At 41.8% G+C, this 16,498-nt stretch overlaps 1 protein-coding gene across 6 annotated transcripts in view; it reads left to right on the plus strand.

The window, feature by feature from the left end:
• The first annotated feature begins 1,569 nt into the window (after nt 1–1,569).
• creb5b (cAMP responsive element binding protein 5b) overlaps nt 1,570–16,498 on the plus strand; it is a 327,968-nt gene continuing 313,039 nt past the window's right edge. For 5 of the 6 annotated variants that reach the window (XR_012095754.1, XM_073024470.1, XM_073024472.1 and 2 more), the window contains exons 1-2: nt 1,570–1,702; nt 12,420–12,611. Coding sequence is in view for 5 of the 6 variants with exons in the window: in XM_073024470.1 (XP_072880571.1) it covers nt 12,603–12,611 (9 nt within the window). In the remaining variant the exon portion in view is untranslated. Of the gene's footprint in view, nt 1,703–3,774; nt 3,841–12,419; nt 12,612–16,498 lie in introns of those variants that run through there. The other variant, XM_073024471.1, reaches the window with a different exon arrangement.

A 16,498-nucleotide genomic window follows, 5' to 3' on the forward strand; every position in this document is an offset into this window, starting at 1 on the left:
TGACTGTGGAATATTTGCTGGTGCCAGACGGGGTGGTTTGAGTATCTCTGAAACTGCTGATCGCCTGGGAATTTCATGCACAACAATCTCTAGAGTTTACAGAGAATGGTGTGAGAGACAAAACATATCCAGAGAATGGCAGTTCTGTGGGTGAAAATGCCCTGCAATGAGGAGAATGGCCAAGCAGATTCAAGCCTGACAGGAAGGTGACAGTAACTCAAATAACCACACATTACAACAGTGGTGTGCAGAAGAGCATCTCTGAATGCGCAATACATCAAACACTGAAGTGGATAAGCTACAGCAGCAGACGACCACAAATACTCGGGGTGTCTAATAATGTGGTCACAGAGTATATGTCAGCAATAATAAACCTGATTCTGAATCTTATTTTGGAGTAGTTCTACTCCAGTTTGTTAGAAATTCTTGTAAATAATTTCTATTGTCCTTCTGAGACCTTGAAGTCCTTCCTAAGGTGGTGTCCCAGTGGACACAGTACTCCATTACTCCATCCCAATGATCGATAAAAATCCAGCATAATTTTCTTCCTTCTTCTTCCGTTCTGTGTGTTTCGAGAAATTCTTTAGTTACCACCCTACTTACTCTTATTTACGTCAGTGTCATAGAGAATCATACAGCGTGGGTCACATCTCTCCAGTACAACACCGCTTTTCTCTGTCACTGAACACACTTTATAATTTGTTCTATTTATTTCCTACTATCTCTCCTGTGATTTCGAACTAAAAATAATCAATCGTCATCTGCCAGTCTTTAAAGTTGTGCCTAACATTCCCCGAGTCCCGTTGCTGACGTAACATTAGTGACCGTAATAACAAAACCTCGCGAAGTGGACAACTGTCCACCACCCCCCGCCACCACGTCGTGATGTTCTCTCTCGTCCCGAACCGTCGACTGTTCATTTCCCACCACTGATTCTGCCTGACCTGAGTTCCCCCCGCACTTTTGTGTGTGTACTCCTCGAAAACATCATTGTTCACTGCTCAGTAGTCTGTGAAGGAACCTCTCTCTACTAGAGGAACACATACGTATCCTGATGAAGGGTCTCTCAGCGAAACGTCGACCTTTTTCCCCCCTCCATGGATGCTGCCTAACCTGCTGGGTTCCCCCGACATCTTGTGTCTGTTATTCTAGATTTCCAGCATCTGCAGAACCTCTTGAGTTTTGTCCCTACTACAGTCCCCGCTTCATAATTGGCGATGCATCTAAACATAGAATCGAAAGACAAACACTGCGCCGGGGCGGAAACTTTAGAGCGCAGTTCCTCCTCCCGGCATCTCCGCGCTTCCGAGCGGACCCGCCTCCTTGTCCCTCGCCGCTCCCCCTCTTTTACGTGCGGGTGCCGGCAATTTCCACGCAGCGTCCCCATCCATGTATCCCTCCCTCTCTCTGTCTCTCGCTCCCTGCCTGCCCGCTCCTCCTCCCCCGCTGAACGTGCCCACGTCCTCTCACTAAGCGCGCTTCTCGTCTCTGCCCTGCGCCGCTCGCTTTTGGGACTGCAATGATTTAGAAGTTCAGGAATCCCACGTGACGTCACCGAAGGGTGATGTAATGCTTCTCTAAATAGAATGTATTGTAATCTTCTCTCAGTCCAACGTGGTTCCTCACAGACCCGCTTCTTCAATTAGACTTTCGCTAAGTTATTGGAAAATTAGTGAAAGGCGCAAGGACGACAACCTCTCAGGTATTTCGAGCTTTTCGTGCACTTTTCAACTGAATTGTTTCTGTGAAACATTCTTCATTTCCATCTGTGCAATTTTTTTCTCTTTTTTTTGTTGATGCTAAATGGTAAACAGTAACTGTATCGGTGCGGGCACGGGGGGGGTGTGTGTTGCAGTTTATAAACTGTTGATTGTTACTAAGTTTAAAAACTGAGGCGCTGTCACGTAAGAACGGGTCCTTTTTATGGGGAAAAGTGTGTTTAAATGAAAGTTATTCAGAGAAATGTTGTATGGAAAGTCATTAGTATTCTTGCGCTGTTTTTGTGTCGCCTGTGGTACAGTCTCCTCCACTGGACAGGGACGGCGAAGGGGACTTTCAAAACGTATGGAAAAAGAACTGATTAAAGTTTATAAAAAATAAACATCTAGTTTCATTTTCTTGCCGCTGTTCAGCTCTTAGGTGTTTACGGTTAGTTCTTTTGCTGTCAAACGTGCACTCCGCGTAATGGACCTGTTATACGTTATAGCTACTCTTGGTCGAAAGCTTCTAAATGAGCTTTGAATACAAGTGTACAATTGGTGTAGATTCGTGGAGTTTTACACGTGTTCGGGTTAACAAAAGTCTATACTACACGCCTCAAGGTGCTAAATTTAGTTTTTTTTTGCCGCTAGAATAGAACATTTTAGAAATTCTAATTGACTATGTCCTTGGTTGTTGTAGTCCATTGATCACTCTATATTTAGTTGTTTTTTTTTTCATTTAAGATTGGTACCAGGGAAGATATTTTGTTATTATACATGAGAACAGGGTTATAGTTGGCCATTACGTCATTCTGCAGCCTATTAAGCATGTTTGATTAACAGCCTGCGATATTGAGGGTTCAGGGGGCCAGGTCTGCTGACGAAGCGCCTCTTCAGTTAAAACCCATCCGTTTGTAAAAAAAAATTAAATATGAAATGTTTTAAAACCTCGTCAAATACAGTTTTCCAGCCATTTTCACTTTAACTTTCTATATAATAATCCTTTTCGGACAACTGTTAACGACCACTGTACTTGTAAAACGATGCATTCAAAAGTTGAACAGTGTTCTCTATTATTGACGAAGTGGTTCATTCAAAAACATTCACCTTGAGTTTGCTGCACCTCTGAATGATTTTTAAGGAACTTTAAGAGACATGGAATTGGGAGTCTGAATTGACGCTATGCGGGAGGGAATTGATTCACCAATCCCTTTTTCATCATCATTTTGGCTTTACACTTTCACGCAAGTGTATTTATTCTTTTAGTGCAGTGTGTAAATAAAACCTCGCATGAGGTGGTTTCTCAGCGGCGGAATTTTTGCATTCTTTCCCAACTGTACACAATCAAACGTACAGCGGACCCAGTGTACCGGGTCTGCGAATCAACCAATTTCTAAATGCCGAACTTGTGAGACGCTCATTGTAGTTGCACTTATTAAACACAAGAGATTCCGCAGATGCTGGAAATCCGGAGCAACACACACACAAAATGCTGGAGGAGCCCAGCGGGTCCGGCAGCACGTATGGAACTGAATAAGCAGTTGTCGATTCGGACCGAGACCCTTCATTAGGACCGGTAGATCCACTTGTAGCGTTGATCGTTGACCGCTGCTCCTGAATGCCAGATTAACAGAGGAATTCCGCCTAGTGTGCATGCATCAACGAGTTCAGTTTAAACACCGGGCCAAACTCGTCCCCCCTCCCCACCCCCCGCTGTTCGCGCAACAGCTAAAGGAAACCCGCTCCTTGCTTTTTTTTTAAAAAAAAGAATGTCCCAGCGAAGTTTGATTTGCCTAAGCCCCCTTCATACAGGCCCGCAATACTTTGTTCTCTATTCTTGCCCTTGCGAAGTTGAAAGTGTGCCGTTGACTGTAAATAATGCCCCCAAAGTAGCCAAAAGCCCGTGTGAGCAGTACCACGGCCGGGGACAAGTGAGCGCACCGTTGCCCGCCGAGGACTAGCGTTTAGTGCGGCTACTCAGCTGAGAGAATGGCACACGGACCGGCGAGAGTCCAGTTCCGCATCGTTCCTAGTGAAGACTGAGAAAAGGACAACTTGTAGTAACTGAGAACATTTTAGTAAACCATTTCTGACACCGAGTCCGCGCTCTGTTCACGACAAAGAGCTTTTGACTTTAACGGTAACCGGCCGAGGCTTAGTAAATGTAACCATTTCATGAAACTGTGGAATGCTTTAGATTTCCAGACTGATGGATAATAAGCTACATTATTATCCATCTGCCTATAACTCTGCGATCTTTAAACGATGGGCCGAATCGCCTAATCCCGCTACTAAATTTTAAGGTGTGAATTAAAGCGTTCGACATCGGTATTTCGTGGACTGCTAATGAAGTCGGTACGGTCGGGACCGGGGAAAGCGTAGGGTTGACGCAAGCCGCTAGCTAACATAACCAAGTTTTGTGCAGACCCGGGGAGGAACACACTGTGCATTGTCTGAGCTCATCGATCAAAGCGTAATGTGGATCTCCCGCCGGGCAGAACACTAGAGTACTAATCGGTTTGGGAAACACAGCGGCAGTAAGATCCCAACTCTCCTCTGACAAGTCACGTTTCAGTACACTATACAGTTATTTGCAAAATAACCAGAAGTTGTGTAATAAATAGCCCACACGCTGTGATAGTTTCGCCAAAACAGACATAATCAATTCAGGACTGAAAGAGCGATTATCTTGTTCAAGTTTAACAAAAGTGCAATGTCATTGTCACCCCTTACCGAGACCAACAACACAGTACACGCCCCTATTTAGCCCACGATGTTGGGTCCACATCTACTCTAAAATCAACCTAAACTTTTACTTCCTACAGTCTTACATTTTTCCATCATCCGTGTGTCTATCTAAGAGTTTCTTAAATGGTCCTAATTTATCTGTCTCTACCACCACCCCTAGCAGGGCATTTCGTGCACCCATCGCTCTCTGTGTAACCCCCCCCCCCATACTTTCCTGTAATCACCTTAAAATTATGCCCCCTCTATTAGCCATCTCCACCCTGGGAAAAAGTCTCTGGCTGTCTACTGGAACCATGTCTCTTATCATCTTGGAAAATATAGCCTTTCTATAAAGTTCAAAGTGCAAACCAAATTTAGTCTCAAAGTACATGGTATATATGGCACCATATACAACCTGGGGATTCATTTTCTTGCAGGCATTCACAGTAAATAGAAAGAAATACAATAGACCTCACTTAACAAGACAGGCAAACAATCGCTGTGCAAAAGATAACAAGCTCTGCAAATACAAAAAAGATAATAATAATAATACAGTAAATAAACAATTAATATAGAAAACATGAGGTGAAGAGTCCTTACAGTTAGTCCATAGGATATGGGAACAATTCAGTGTTGGAGTGAGTGAAGTTGTCCCCTTTGGTTTGAGAGCTTGATGGTTGAGGGTAATACAGTTCTTGAACCTGGTGGGTGGGTGCTGAGGCTCCTGTACCTCCTTCAGCATGAAGTGAACATGGCCTGGATGATGGTTGCCCTTGGTGAAGGATGCTGCTTTCCTATGACAGCGCTCCATGTGCTCAATGTTGGAGAGGGCTTTACCCGTGATGGACTGGGTCGTATCCACTACTTTTTGCAGGATTTATGGTTCAATGACATTAGTGTTTCCATACCAGGCTGTAATGCAACCAGTCAACGTACTCTCCATCGCACATCTGTAAAAGTTTTTCAAACTTTTAGATGACCCGCCAAATATTCACAAACTTCAAAGAAAGCAGTGGCGTTGCCTCCCTTTGTTTGTAATGGCACTTACGTGCTGGACCCAGGACAAATCCCCTGAGATGAGAACACCAAGGAATTTAAGGTTCTTGATCTTCACTACCTCTGATCCCCTGATGAGGACTGGCTCATGCACACATGGCTTCCTCCTCCTGTAGCCAACAATCAGCTCCTTGGTCTTCCTGACATTGAGTGAGAGGTTTTGTTCTGGCACCACTTAGCCAGATTTTCAATCTCTCTCCTATACGCTGATTCATCACAGTGGTGTCATCAGCAAACTTAAATATGGCATTTGAGCTGTGCTAAGCCTCACAGTCATAAATATAAAGCAAGCAGAGCAGGGAACTAAGCACACAGGCTTATGGTGGTGGAGACTGTGGGTCAGATGTTGTTGCCAATCCGATATGACTGGGATTTGCAATTGTACTAGGAGGTATTGAGGCCTAGGTTTTGGTGCTTATTGATTCATTTTGAAGAGATGATAGTACTGAATGCCAAGTTGTATTCAATGATGTATGTATCTTCATTGTTTAGATGTTCCAGAATTGAGTGAAGAGCCAATGAAATGGCATCCACAGTTGACCTGTTGTGACGGTAGGCAAATTGGAGCACATCCAAGTTGGTTCTCAGGCAGGCATTAATATGTTTCAAACCAACCTTTCAAAGCATTTTGTGGATGTAAGTGCTACTGGGCAATAGTCATTGAGGCAGGTGACCATGTTCTTCTTAGGCCCCTGTATAGAGGGAGAGTCTAGGGACCAAAGGGCATATTCTCAGAATAAAAGGATGTCCCTTTAGGACAGATATGAGGAGGAATTACATTAGACAGAGAGTGGTGAATGTATGGAATTTATTGCCACAGACATCTGTGGAGGCCATGTCATTGGTATGTTTAAGGTGGAGACTGATAGGTTCTTCAATAGTAAAAGCGTCAAAGGCTATGGGGAGGGGGCAAGAGAATGGGGGTTGAGAGGGGTAATAAATTAGCCATGATGGAATAGTGGAGCCAAATTGCCTAATTCTACTCCTATATCTTAGGAACCCATGAACTCTGCCTCACTTTTTTTTCTCTCTTTTTGCACTAATTATATACAATATTTATATATACATATAATCTATATATTTAATTGAATGATATTTCTTATTGCCATTTATAGTTTTCTTTATTATGTATTGCACTATACCGCTGCTGCAAAACAGCAAATTACTTGCCACATCAGTGATAATAAACCTGATTGTGATCTTGATTCTATGGATACATACTCTTAAATACAATAAATTAAAGGACCATTTTAAAGTAAAATCTTCAAAGCTGGCCTTTTCTCAATAATGTTAGACCCAAGGCTGGGTTTCTTTTCAAAGCGACATAGAGCGGCGGTCGCTGATTAGTTAGGCTGACTCTTTAAACTGAGATGTTTTATATGAAAGATTCACAACACACATGAATTTTCCCCTAAGTTTATCTGCACTTAGTAATTTCAACACCTTTTTGTCAATAGATCCTAAAACATGATTTAGCTGCTAAAAACATGATTTAGTTACAAAATTGTTAAAAATTTGAAAACAACAAGCTATTATTATGACAATGAAGTGGATAGCAATAACTATATTAATGACACAGACATCGCTCTCTTGCCCTCCACTTCCTCTTCTTACTCCCACCTCTCACCCTCCTGCCTCCCACCTCTCACTCTGTCACACCTCTCTCCCTTTCATCTTCCTGCTGACCCACCTCTCTCCCTCTTGACTTCACGACTATCTCTCTTTCGTCTTCCTGCCTTTCTCTCCCTCTCACACTCCTCTCCCTCCCTTCTTCCTCCCTCTCTTGCTCTTCTCTTCTTCTTGCACTTCTGCCGCCTCTCCTTCTAAACCTTCCCTTCACTCTCCCTCTCACCTTCCTGCCTCACTCCCCCTTTCTCCCTCCAGCCATCACTCCCTCTCCCACTTTCTCCTCCTCTCATCCTGCTGAATGTCTGTCTCTCTGTCTATCCCTCTATCCTGTCTTATTCCCCTTCTTATTAATATTACAGGTACTCTTTGAGGAAGCATTTTTATACTCTGTATTTTACAACACTTTTCAGAAAAAGTGTTTTTCTCTTCGTAATCCATTACTTAAATAATATCTGTTCAAACAATATTTCTTGTCTTTCTCATCAGCTTCATCTTCTCACCTATATTGCTGGTTCCAGAGTGTAATTTCTCACTTGTTCGCAGTCTTGACCTGTTTGCAGTTAAATGCAAAAGTCTAGTTTGGACCCTACTGAGCCGACAGCATGCCTGGAGTATTCCCGTGGGGACATGTGGGCATGGGCAGGAAAAGAGGACAGCAAGAGAGAGAGAGAGAGAGAGTGCTGATGGCAGGGACTGAAGCTACAGAGCAGAAGTTTCCAGACATAAGAGTGAGATAGGATGGAGAATGAGTTAAGAACCTTAAAGCTGCCCTAAGTGATGGGTACCTAATAAGAGATCAAAGTGACCGGCAATGAAATCGGAGAAATGTAATGGAACTTGCACTTTGTAACAAATTTACCATGGCTATGCCTTTAAGCAGGTTGAGATTGCGTGTGAACAAGCAAAATGAAAGTCAAAATATATTTATTTTCAAAGTACATTTACAGCACTGTGCAAAAGTCTTAGGGACATATGTATATATACACGATATATAGCTAGGGTGCCTAAGATTGTTGCACAAAACTGTATTTGTCAGCATGGAGCAGAGAGCGAGTTTGTAAATCTGGCGGGAGCAAAGGATGTTGGGAATGGCATGGGTGGAGTGCTGCGGGACAGGTAGCAGAGAAGGAATGCCAGGGGCAGAGGGTGGCATGGGTGCAGATACACCCAGCCTTGAGACACCAGGCAAGGTCATTTGATTCCAAACAATTGATTTATTGATCATTACAGAATGTCTCTCTGGTGTGTCCTACTCCCTCCCCTCTCCCTTCCCGTTTTTCCAACCATGATTCCCCTCTCTCTGCCCCCTTCCCACTCTCCAAGACCCATATCAGAATCAGGGTTATCACCACTCACATGCAGAATGTCATGAAATTTGATTTTATTTGCGACAACAGTATAGTGCAATATATACAGTCACTACAGTACTGTGCAAAAGGCTTAGGCAACCTCGCTATATACATACGCATATGTATATACCTATGACCTTTACACAGTACTGTATGCCACCGTATACTATTTTGAGTTTCATCTTCTCGCAGGCATTCACAGGAAAATAAAGAAATACAATAAAATTTATGAAAAATATACATAAATAAAGACTAGCTTTCTGACATTATATTTTAAAATGGATAAGATGTACCAACTCAATGATATAACATCCTTGCAATATTCTGATACAGAGTGGTTCTGTTATTGTTAAACATTTTGTGTACTTATGAACACAAATTAAATTAATTCCTTATCCTAAGAAGAACAGCTTTAACATTTCTTTTTAATTTCCATTCCTTGGATGTTAGGTTTGCCTCTTTCTCACATCCCTTTCACTAAAATCTACTGTAGCTTGAAGCGCGAGGTGTGTGGCTGACATATAACTTTAAAGGACTCAAGAGAATCTGCTGATGCTGGAAATTCAGAGCAACACACACAAAATGCTGGAGGAACTCAGCAGGTCAGGCAGAATCGACGAAGTGTCATAAACAGTCAATGTTTCCGGCCAAGACCCTTCATCAGGTCGTGAGGACAGAACTCGGCCCAAAATGTCGACTCGTTATTCCTCTTCATAGATGCTGCCTGACCTGCTGAGTTCCTCCGGCAGTTTGTGTGTGTTATTTTAATAGTCTGTGCTTTCCACTGATAAAATCTTTTTTTTTTTGTTTTATGCCCGTGCGTGGGTGAGTGAGAGGGAGGAACAGATCTTGTTTACTGTTGTTGTTTTGTTGTTGTTGCTGTTGCTTGTATTGTTCTGCTGAACACGGTGGGCATGCTATGTTGGTGCCAGAATGCGTGGTGACCCTTGTGGGCTACCACCAGCACATCCTTAGGTTGTGTTGGCTGGGTTGAGAGGAATAATAAATCAGCTATGATGGAATGGCAGAGCAGACGATGGGCTGAATGGCCTAATTCTGCTCCTACTCACGTGGTCTTAACGCAAGTGACACATTTCACTGTATGTTCCGGTGTATATGTGATAAATAAGTGAATCTAAATCAGTTATTTGATGTATTGAAATAAACATTTATATTGGCAATGTAATTATCCTCATTATGTGTTCCTGATCCTTGCAAGCTGCAGCTTTTCAAAGTGAGTAACAATATTTAAAAAGAATGTGATGATGCATCACCGCTCCGGAAGTTGCCTCGTGCCATCAATGTTAACCCTTAAGACCATAAGACATTGGAGCAGAACTAGGCCATTTGGTCCATTGAGATTGCTCTGCCGTTCCATCAAGGCTGATTTATTGTCCTTCTCAAACCCATTCGCCTGCCTTCTCCCCATAGCCTTTGACACCCTTGCTGTGGTAGTGTTACAGCTTGGGGCATCGAAGTTCAGAGTTAAATTCTGGCGCTGTCTGTAAGGAACCTGTATGTTCTCCCTGTGACTATGTGGGTTTCCTCTGGGTGCTCTGGTTTCCTCCCACAGTCCAAAGACACACAGGTAGTATGTTAATCAATCATTGTAAGCTGTCCTGTGATGAGGCTGGTGTTAAATAGATGGATTGATGGACAGTGGCTTATTGAGCCAGAAGGACCTGTTCCTGCTGTATTTGTAGATAAATAATCAAGAACCTATCAAGGTCCACTTTAAATATACTCCAATCCTCAATTCATAGGGTCATTGCACTTATAGTACAGAAGAAGCCATTCAGCCCATTTGAGGCCCTCCATTGGTTGGAGTCAACCATGGATGTTGCGTCCTCACTGTCTACATAATACACTGTCCAGGGCAGTACAATATGGACAGCAAGCTGTGGTCCATGCAGCTGATGAATCCAAAGGAACAGCAGATACTGGGCAGATACTGATATAGTTTGACACCAGCAAAACTGCAGGAGTTGCCAGTCAGCATTGAACTCAATGAAGGACTGCTTTAAGGAGTCCATCTCTGGATTTTTCCTTGAAGTTTTTCCCAAAGTCTTTTACATATCCACAAGGTGGCAGAGGTTTGAGATCAGAGTTTTCCTTCTCCTAGATGAGCTACCAACTAAGGCTGATGAGCCCCATCAGTCCAAAGCAGCAGTAACCCGCCTTTGGCCCTTCTCCTGTCAGTAGAAATGGTTCCTCCAGGCTTAGTAGCTAAGCCATACTTGAAGGCCAGGAGCTCAACTTGGTTGTCAGAGGCTATTTGAGACACATACCATTGGGAGCAACTTAATAAGGGGTGAGAGCTTATCCCCATTACCTCCCTCTACCCCAGGCTATGACAACCTTAAAGAACCTTCGCCCACTGAAGTTGTGCTAATGCTTGATCTCCAAGATTAGCTGTAATTTTGTGTCAATTCCTTACTGCTTTTCAAATAATTATTCAAATTCATACCAGTGAAATTGCCAACAGTGAACTCTGTCAAAGTTTTCACACTGTGAAACTATATTTAACATATAAATAATCAAGACTGTCTAATCTAATTTTGTTTAGCTCCTCAGAGTCAATTTGTATAGAATTCAGCCTGGATCCTAGAAATGAAAGGAAAGGTGACAATATTAATTGTTAATATTTCTCCTCTTGATCCTAATTACTATTTAAAGCAGAAATTTCCTCTTTAGCCAAGAAAGCACAGCAGTGTTTTCACTTCCTGAGGAGACCAAAGTGAGTGAGGCTTCCTCTCCCCTCCACAATTCTAACCAATTTCTATAGGAACATCATTGAGAGTGTTCTGGCCAGCCGCATCACCATCTTGTAAGGAATTGCAAGGCATCTGACCACAAGACCCTACAAAGGATTGTGAGGACTGCTGAGAAGATCATCCGAGATATTTATCAGGAGCACTGCACACACAGGGCCCTTAGTGTTGTCAAGGATTCCCCCCGCCATCCGGCCCACAATCCCTTTGATGCCCTATCATGAGGCAGGAGCCACCGTAGTGTTAGGACGACTGTAAGGATGGGTAACAGCTTCTTCCCCCAGGCCATGAGACCACTGAACTCCCGGCCACCACCCAGGTCTCATCACATATGAAGAACCAGTGGTGTTATACTTTTCACTGTTTAACTTAAGTTCCTTAGATGTTGTACTTTACTCCAAATGTCAATCTTCCAGAATATATTTTAATTTTTATTATTTTATTTCTGGTAATATTGCCTTATGTGTATGTGTGTGAATTATGCTCCTTGGGATTGTTGCTTCATTTGGCAGTATACATGCATACAGTTGAATAAACTGAACTTGAACTTGAAATAAAAGATGCTCATGTAGTAATATGCATGCTAAGTATTATTTTTCTCAAATCTATTACTTTAAATAAACTAGTTCTTGCAACAAGATTTGATGTTTTGCCTCTCACACAACATTGATTCAGATATTATTTTCACAATTATAAATCCTCTGTGAAGTTTCTTTATATATTTTATTTATTGAGGTATACACACAGAATTGGCCCTTCCTGCCCTTCAAGCTACAATGCCCGGCAATCCCCTGGTTTCATCCTAGCCTAATCACGGGACAACTTACAATGACCAATTAACCTATCAACCAGTAGGTCTTTTGATTGTTGGAGGGAACTGGAGCACCTGGAGGAAACCCACACGGTCATGGGGACTGCGTGACTGCGTGGGTTTCCTCGGGGTACACTGATTTCCTCCAACAGTCGGATGATGTACTGTTTGGTAGGCTAATTGGACCTTGTAAATTGTCTCATGGTTAGGCTAGGGTTTGATTTTAAGAATCTTTCCATCCAAATTAGATACATCTAAGATTCATTTTAAAGAATTAATAACTTAGTATAACATTAAGTAAAGCAGTCAGTCTCATAATGCAGATGAAAATTCTGAACAAAACAAGAAATAATAATTGCTACTCTTCTTTCTATAGATTGACATTTATGGTGCCAATAATTCAAGTGCATGACTGGATATTAAAGTGAAGGAAATAAATTATATGGAGACCCATAACACTGGTGAACAGCATACATGAACAGCCCTGGATAAAGAGAAGATCTTATTGGGGAATTTTGTTTGTCTGCTTTCTGCTCCATTGGAATAAAAGCGTATTTGCATGGATTTGGTGAGTTTTTCTTTAAAGTAGGATATCAGTTTGCTTTGTATAATTTTATTTCAAGGTCTGCTTGCTGAAGTTTCCTGATTGTGTCTGAGTTCCTACAGGTACACTGGCCACCTCTGACTTTCTAGTTCGTGTAAGGCAGTTTTTTTCTGAACTAAACCCTACTTTCCTTCAATTCAGCTTTATTGTTTATGTTGGTATAACATTTCAGGCGGCATTCATAGAGAGGAGCAAGCAGACAACGTTTTGGGTTAAGATCCTTCATTAGGATCTCTTGTCCTGAAAGGTGGCCTGTTTGTTACACTCTACAGGTGCTGTCTGAACTCTTGAGTTGCTCCAGCATTTTGTAGGTGTTACTCTGGATTTCCAGCAACTGCAGAATCTCTTCTGTTCTATATAATACTTGTTTCTCTCAGAAGGGACCTGAATAAGTATCTAACAGGAGCAGATTTGCAGGGCTTTTCAGAGGGGTAGAGCAGTGGGACAAACTGGACTGCAGTTATAGGAAAAACATGACAGGTGAAATGGTCTTCTTCCATGCCAAAAACATCATGTGATTCAGTTAGGTGTTCCTCCTTCCCTATGTCAAAAATTAAATATCCACTTTCTTTCAATGTTAGCCAAAGTACGTAAGTAAATCTCTGAGATGAGGCTGAAGAAATTCTGTGACAGTAAGGGAAAGTTATGGAAAGAATTATGGAAAGAAGTAGAGGCCTCCTCTACTGTCAAGATGAAGCCACACTCAGGTTGGAGGAAAAACACCTTACATGCCGGCTGGGTAGCCTCCAACCTGATGGCATGAACATTGACTTCTCTAACTTCCATTAATGCCCCTCCTCCCCTTCTTACCCCATCCCTGACATATTTAGTTGTTTGGTTTTTTTCTCTCTCTCTGCCCATCACTCTGCCTGTTCTCCATCTCCCTCTGGTGCTCCCCTCCCCCCTTCTTTCTCCTGAGGCCTCCCGTCCCATGATCCTTTCCCTTCTTCAGCTCTGTATCATTTTCGCCAATCACCTTTCCAGCTCTTAGCTTCATCCCACCCCCTCCGGTCTTCTCCTATCATTTTGCATTTCCCCCTCCCCCCACTACTTTCAAATCTCTTAGTATCTTTCCTTTCAGTTAGTCCTGACAAAGGGTCTCGGCTCGAAACGTCGACAGTGCTTCTCCTTATAGATGCTGCCTGGCCTGCTGTGTTCCACCAGCATTTTGTGTGTGTTGAAAGAATTCAAAGTTAGTTTTCTCCATACTTAATTAATGACCAAGTATTACAAGGTGTAAACCAAAGACCAGCCATGTACTATACTTTATCACGTACATACAGTATATCAAATAACTCTATACCTTAGAATCAGAATCAGGTTCATTATACTGACATACACCTCGTGACCACTTTATTAGCTACCTCCTGTACCTAATAAAGTGATGACCAAGTGTATGTTTGTGATCTTCTGCTGCTGTGGCCCATCCACTTTAAGGTTTGATGTGTTGTATGTTCAGAGATGCTCTTCTGCACATTACTGTCATAATGCATGGTAATTTGAGTTATTGTTGCTTTCCTGCCAACTTGAACAATTTTGAACATCCTTTTCTGATCTCTCTCATTACCAAGGCATTTCCACCTACTCACACCATTCTCTGTAAACTCTAGAGACAGCTGTGCGTGACAATCCCAGGAGATCAGCAGTTTCTGAGATACTCAAACCACCCCATTTGGCACCAACAATGATTCCATGGTCAAAATCACTTAGATAACATTTCTTCGCCATTCTGATGTTTGGACTGAACAGCGACTGAACCTCTTGACCATGTCAGCATGCCTTTATGGATTGCATTGCTGCAACATGATTGGCTGATTAGATATTTGTATTAACAAGCAGATATACAAGGGGTATCTAATAAAATGGACGCTGAGTATATATTATTCCCTTTTTTACTACACAGTTACATTTTACTGCAGAGCTGTCGTGTCTTATCTTTGTTTAGAAATATAGCTAAAATAAGTTTGGGACTTAATTATTGAAGTTACGCATTACGGAATTTGTATTTTTCCCCTGAGTCTGAAACACTTGTGCTGACCTCAGAACTACATTTTATCCTTTAAATGGGTGTAATTCTAAAAATTCATGTTAAATGCCAGGTTTTGAAGTTGGTAGCACTTTCAATTCAAGTTTAATTGTCATTTAAATTCATGAATACCCTTGAAGACAGCCACATAGAACACTGTTCCTCCAGGACCAAGATGAAAAACACAGTCATACACAGCACAAGGCACATACAGCAAATATTAGAGCGAAGTAAACATATAGTCACATAGAAAATATAATATAGCCCATGTCCTGGTGACTGATGGTGCCTGTAGCAGTCTGATCATCCTGCGATAGTTTCGCAGCAGACAAATGCAATCCAGTTGTCTTCCCCTGAGTGAACTTTGGTGGGTTACACCATTGGGAGGGGAGCAACCCTCAACCTCGTATGGACTCCAACGTGCCTGCTGCACCTCCGCTCTCTCCCACACTACCTCCACCGTCTCCTTTTTGGTGGTCCTCTTTAGTTTGCTTGTGATGAAATTGCTTTGAAGGAAATAGATTAGAGCTTTTATCAGTTAGTACAATATTAAAAAATATTTTTGTTGCTTAGAACAGCTGGCTCTTCGTTAATATCTGGCTCTTTTAGTTAACAATACATCAAAGTAATCAATATTCTTCCATTGTCAAAAGGAAGGTAACATATATGTTTGCCAACATCAGTCAGATGTTTAAGTTAGCACCAGTTGTGGTCTCTCAGAATTGGGGAATGTGTTACCATCGTTAGTTGTATTGAAGCTTCATCAATAAATATTATAAGGCCATTATGTTTGAGAGTGACAGTTACAGATGTGTTTACTTTATGCTTATCTAGTTTAATTCTGATTGTGACTTTGACATCTTCTCATTCTCAGTCAGTGTTCATGCCAGAGTTGATTCATGTTACAGTCTGTCTGTCTGTTGGTATAAATCCTGGGGCTTTACTAAATTAATTCAATTTTTACCTTTTGGTAGCCCTCTTTGATTTTGCTTGTGATTGAAACTGACTTGAAGGAAATAGACGGGCTTTTTATCAATTCATACAAAAAATTAATTTTTATTTTCTTGCTTAGAACAACTGCTATTAGCACCTAGGTTATGCCCTTGCATATAATATAAATTGGTGTAGATCTCTAGGTGAAATTTATTGGTTAGAAAGGCTACCTTATTTCACTAAATGAATTGGTCACTGGGCTTGTACTTTGGACAATGCAGTGCAATGAGTACCCTTGCCAATCCATTTTTCAACAACATTTATCCCCTGTCTACTATTTCATAGAATGGTTTGGGGAGAGTTATTTTGATTTCATCTGAGTTTCCATGCAACTTTGACAGGGCTACCAATCTGAGATAATAGTTGAAATGAGAGCTGAATTTTCTTCTCGGCAAACTAAAAAACGATGTATTTCTTTTCTCTCCTGGATCTATTGTGTACTCTTCAAATCTGGCAGCAGCGTTGCTTCTAAGCTGCGCGGGTGCGTGGCCGCGTAGCAGCTGAAATGCTCCCGTGCATGGAATGTTTGTTACTGTGTAGCTGGAATTGCACACAGCTAGAAAAAGTTTACGAAGCGAGAAAGGTTTTCTTTGTTGATCTGTATTTCATTATGCCCTTCAATTAATAAATAAAATCAAAAGTATGTGATTTTTTACAATTTTCATTCTAAGTATTCATAGTAAGCGTATTGCAAAAAAAAATTAAAGTACCGCTCAGTTTTCAGGCCATGTAAAAATTTCCTGTTCAGAGCAAACGTTGGTCCGCACAGCTATAAAAAATAATCAGAGAGAACGTTTAACTCACTGTCAACTGTCAAGTTGAAATGGAGCTT

Source organism: Hemitrygon akajei, chromosome 20 (assembly GCF_048418815.1).
Source record: "Hemitrygon akajei chromosome 20, sHemAka1.3, whole genome shotgun sequence".
NCBI classification, from domain to species: Eukaryota; Metazoa; Chordata; class Chondrichthyes; order Myliobatiformes; family Dasyatidae; genus Hemitrygon; species Hemitrygon akajei.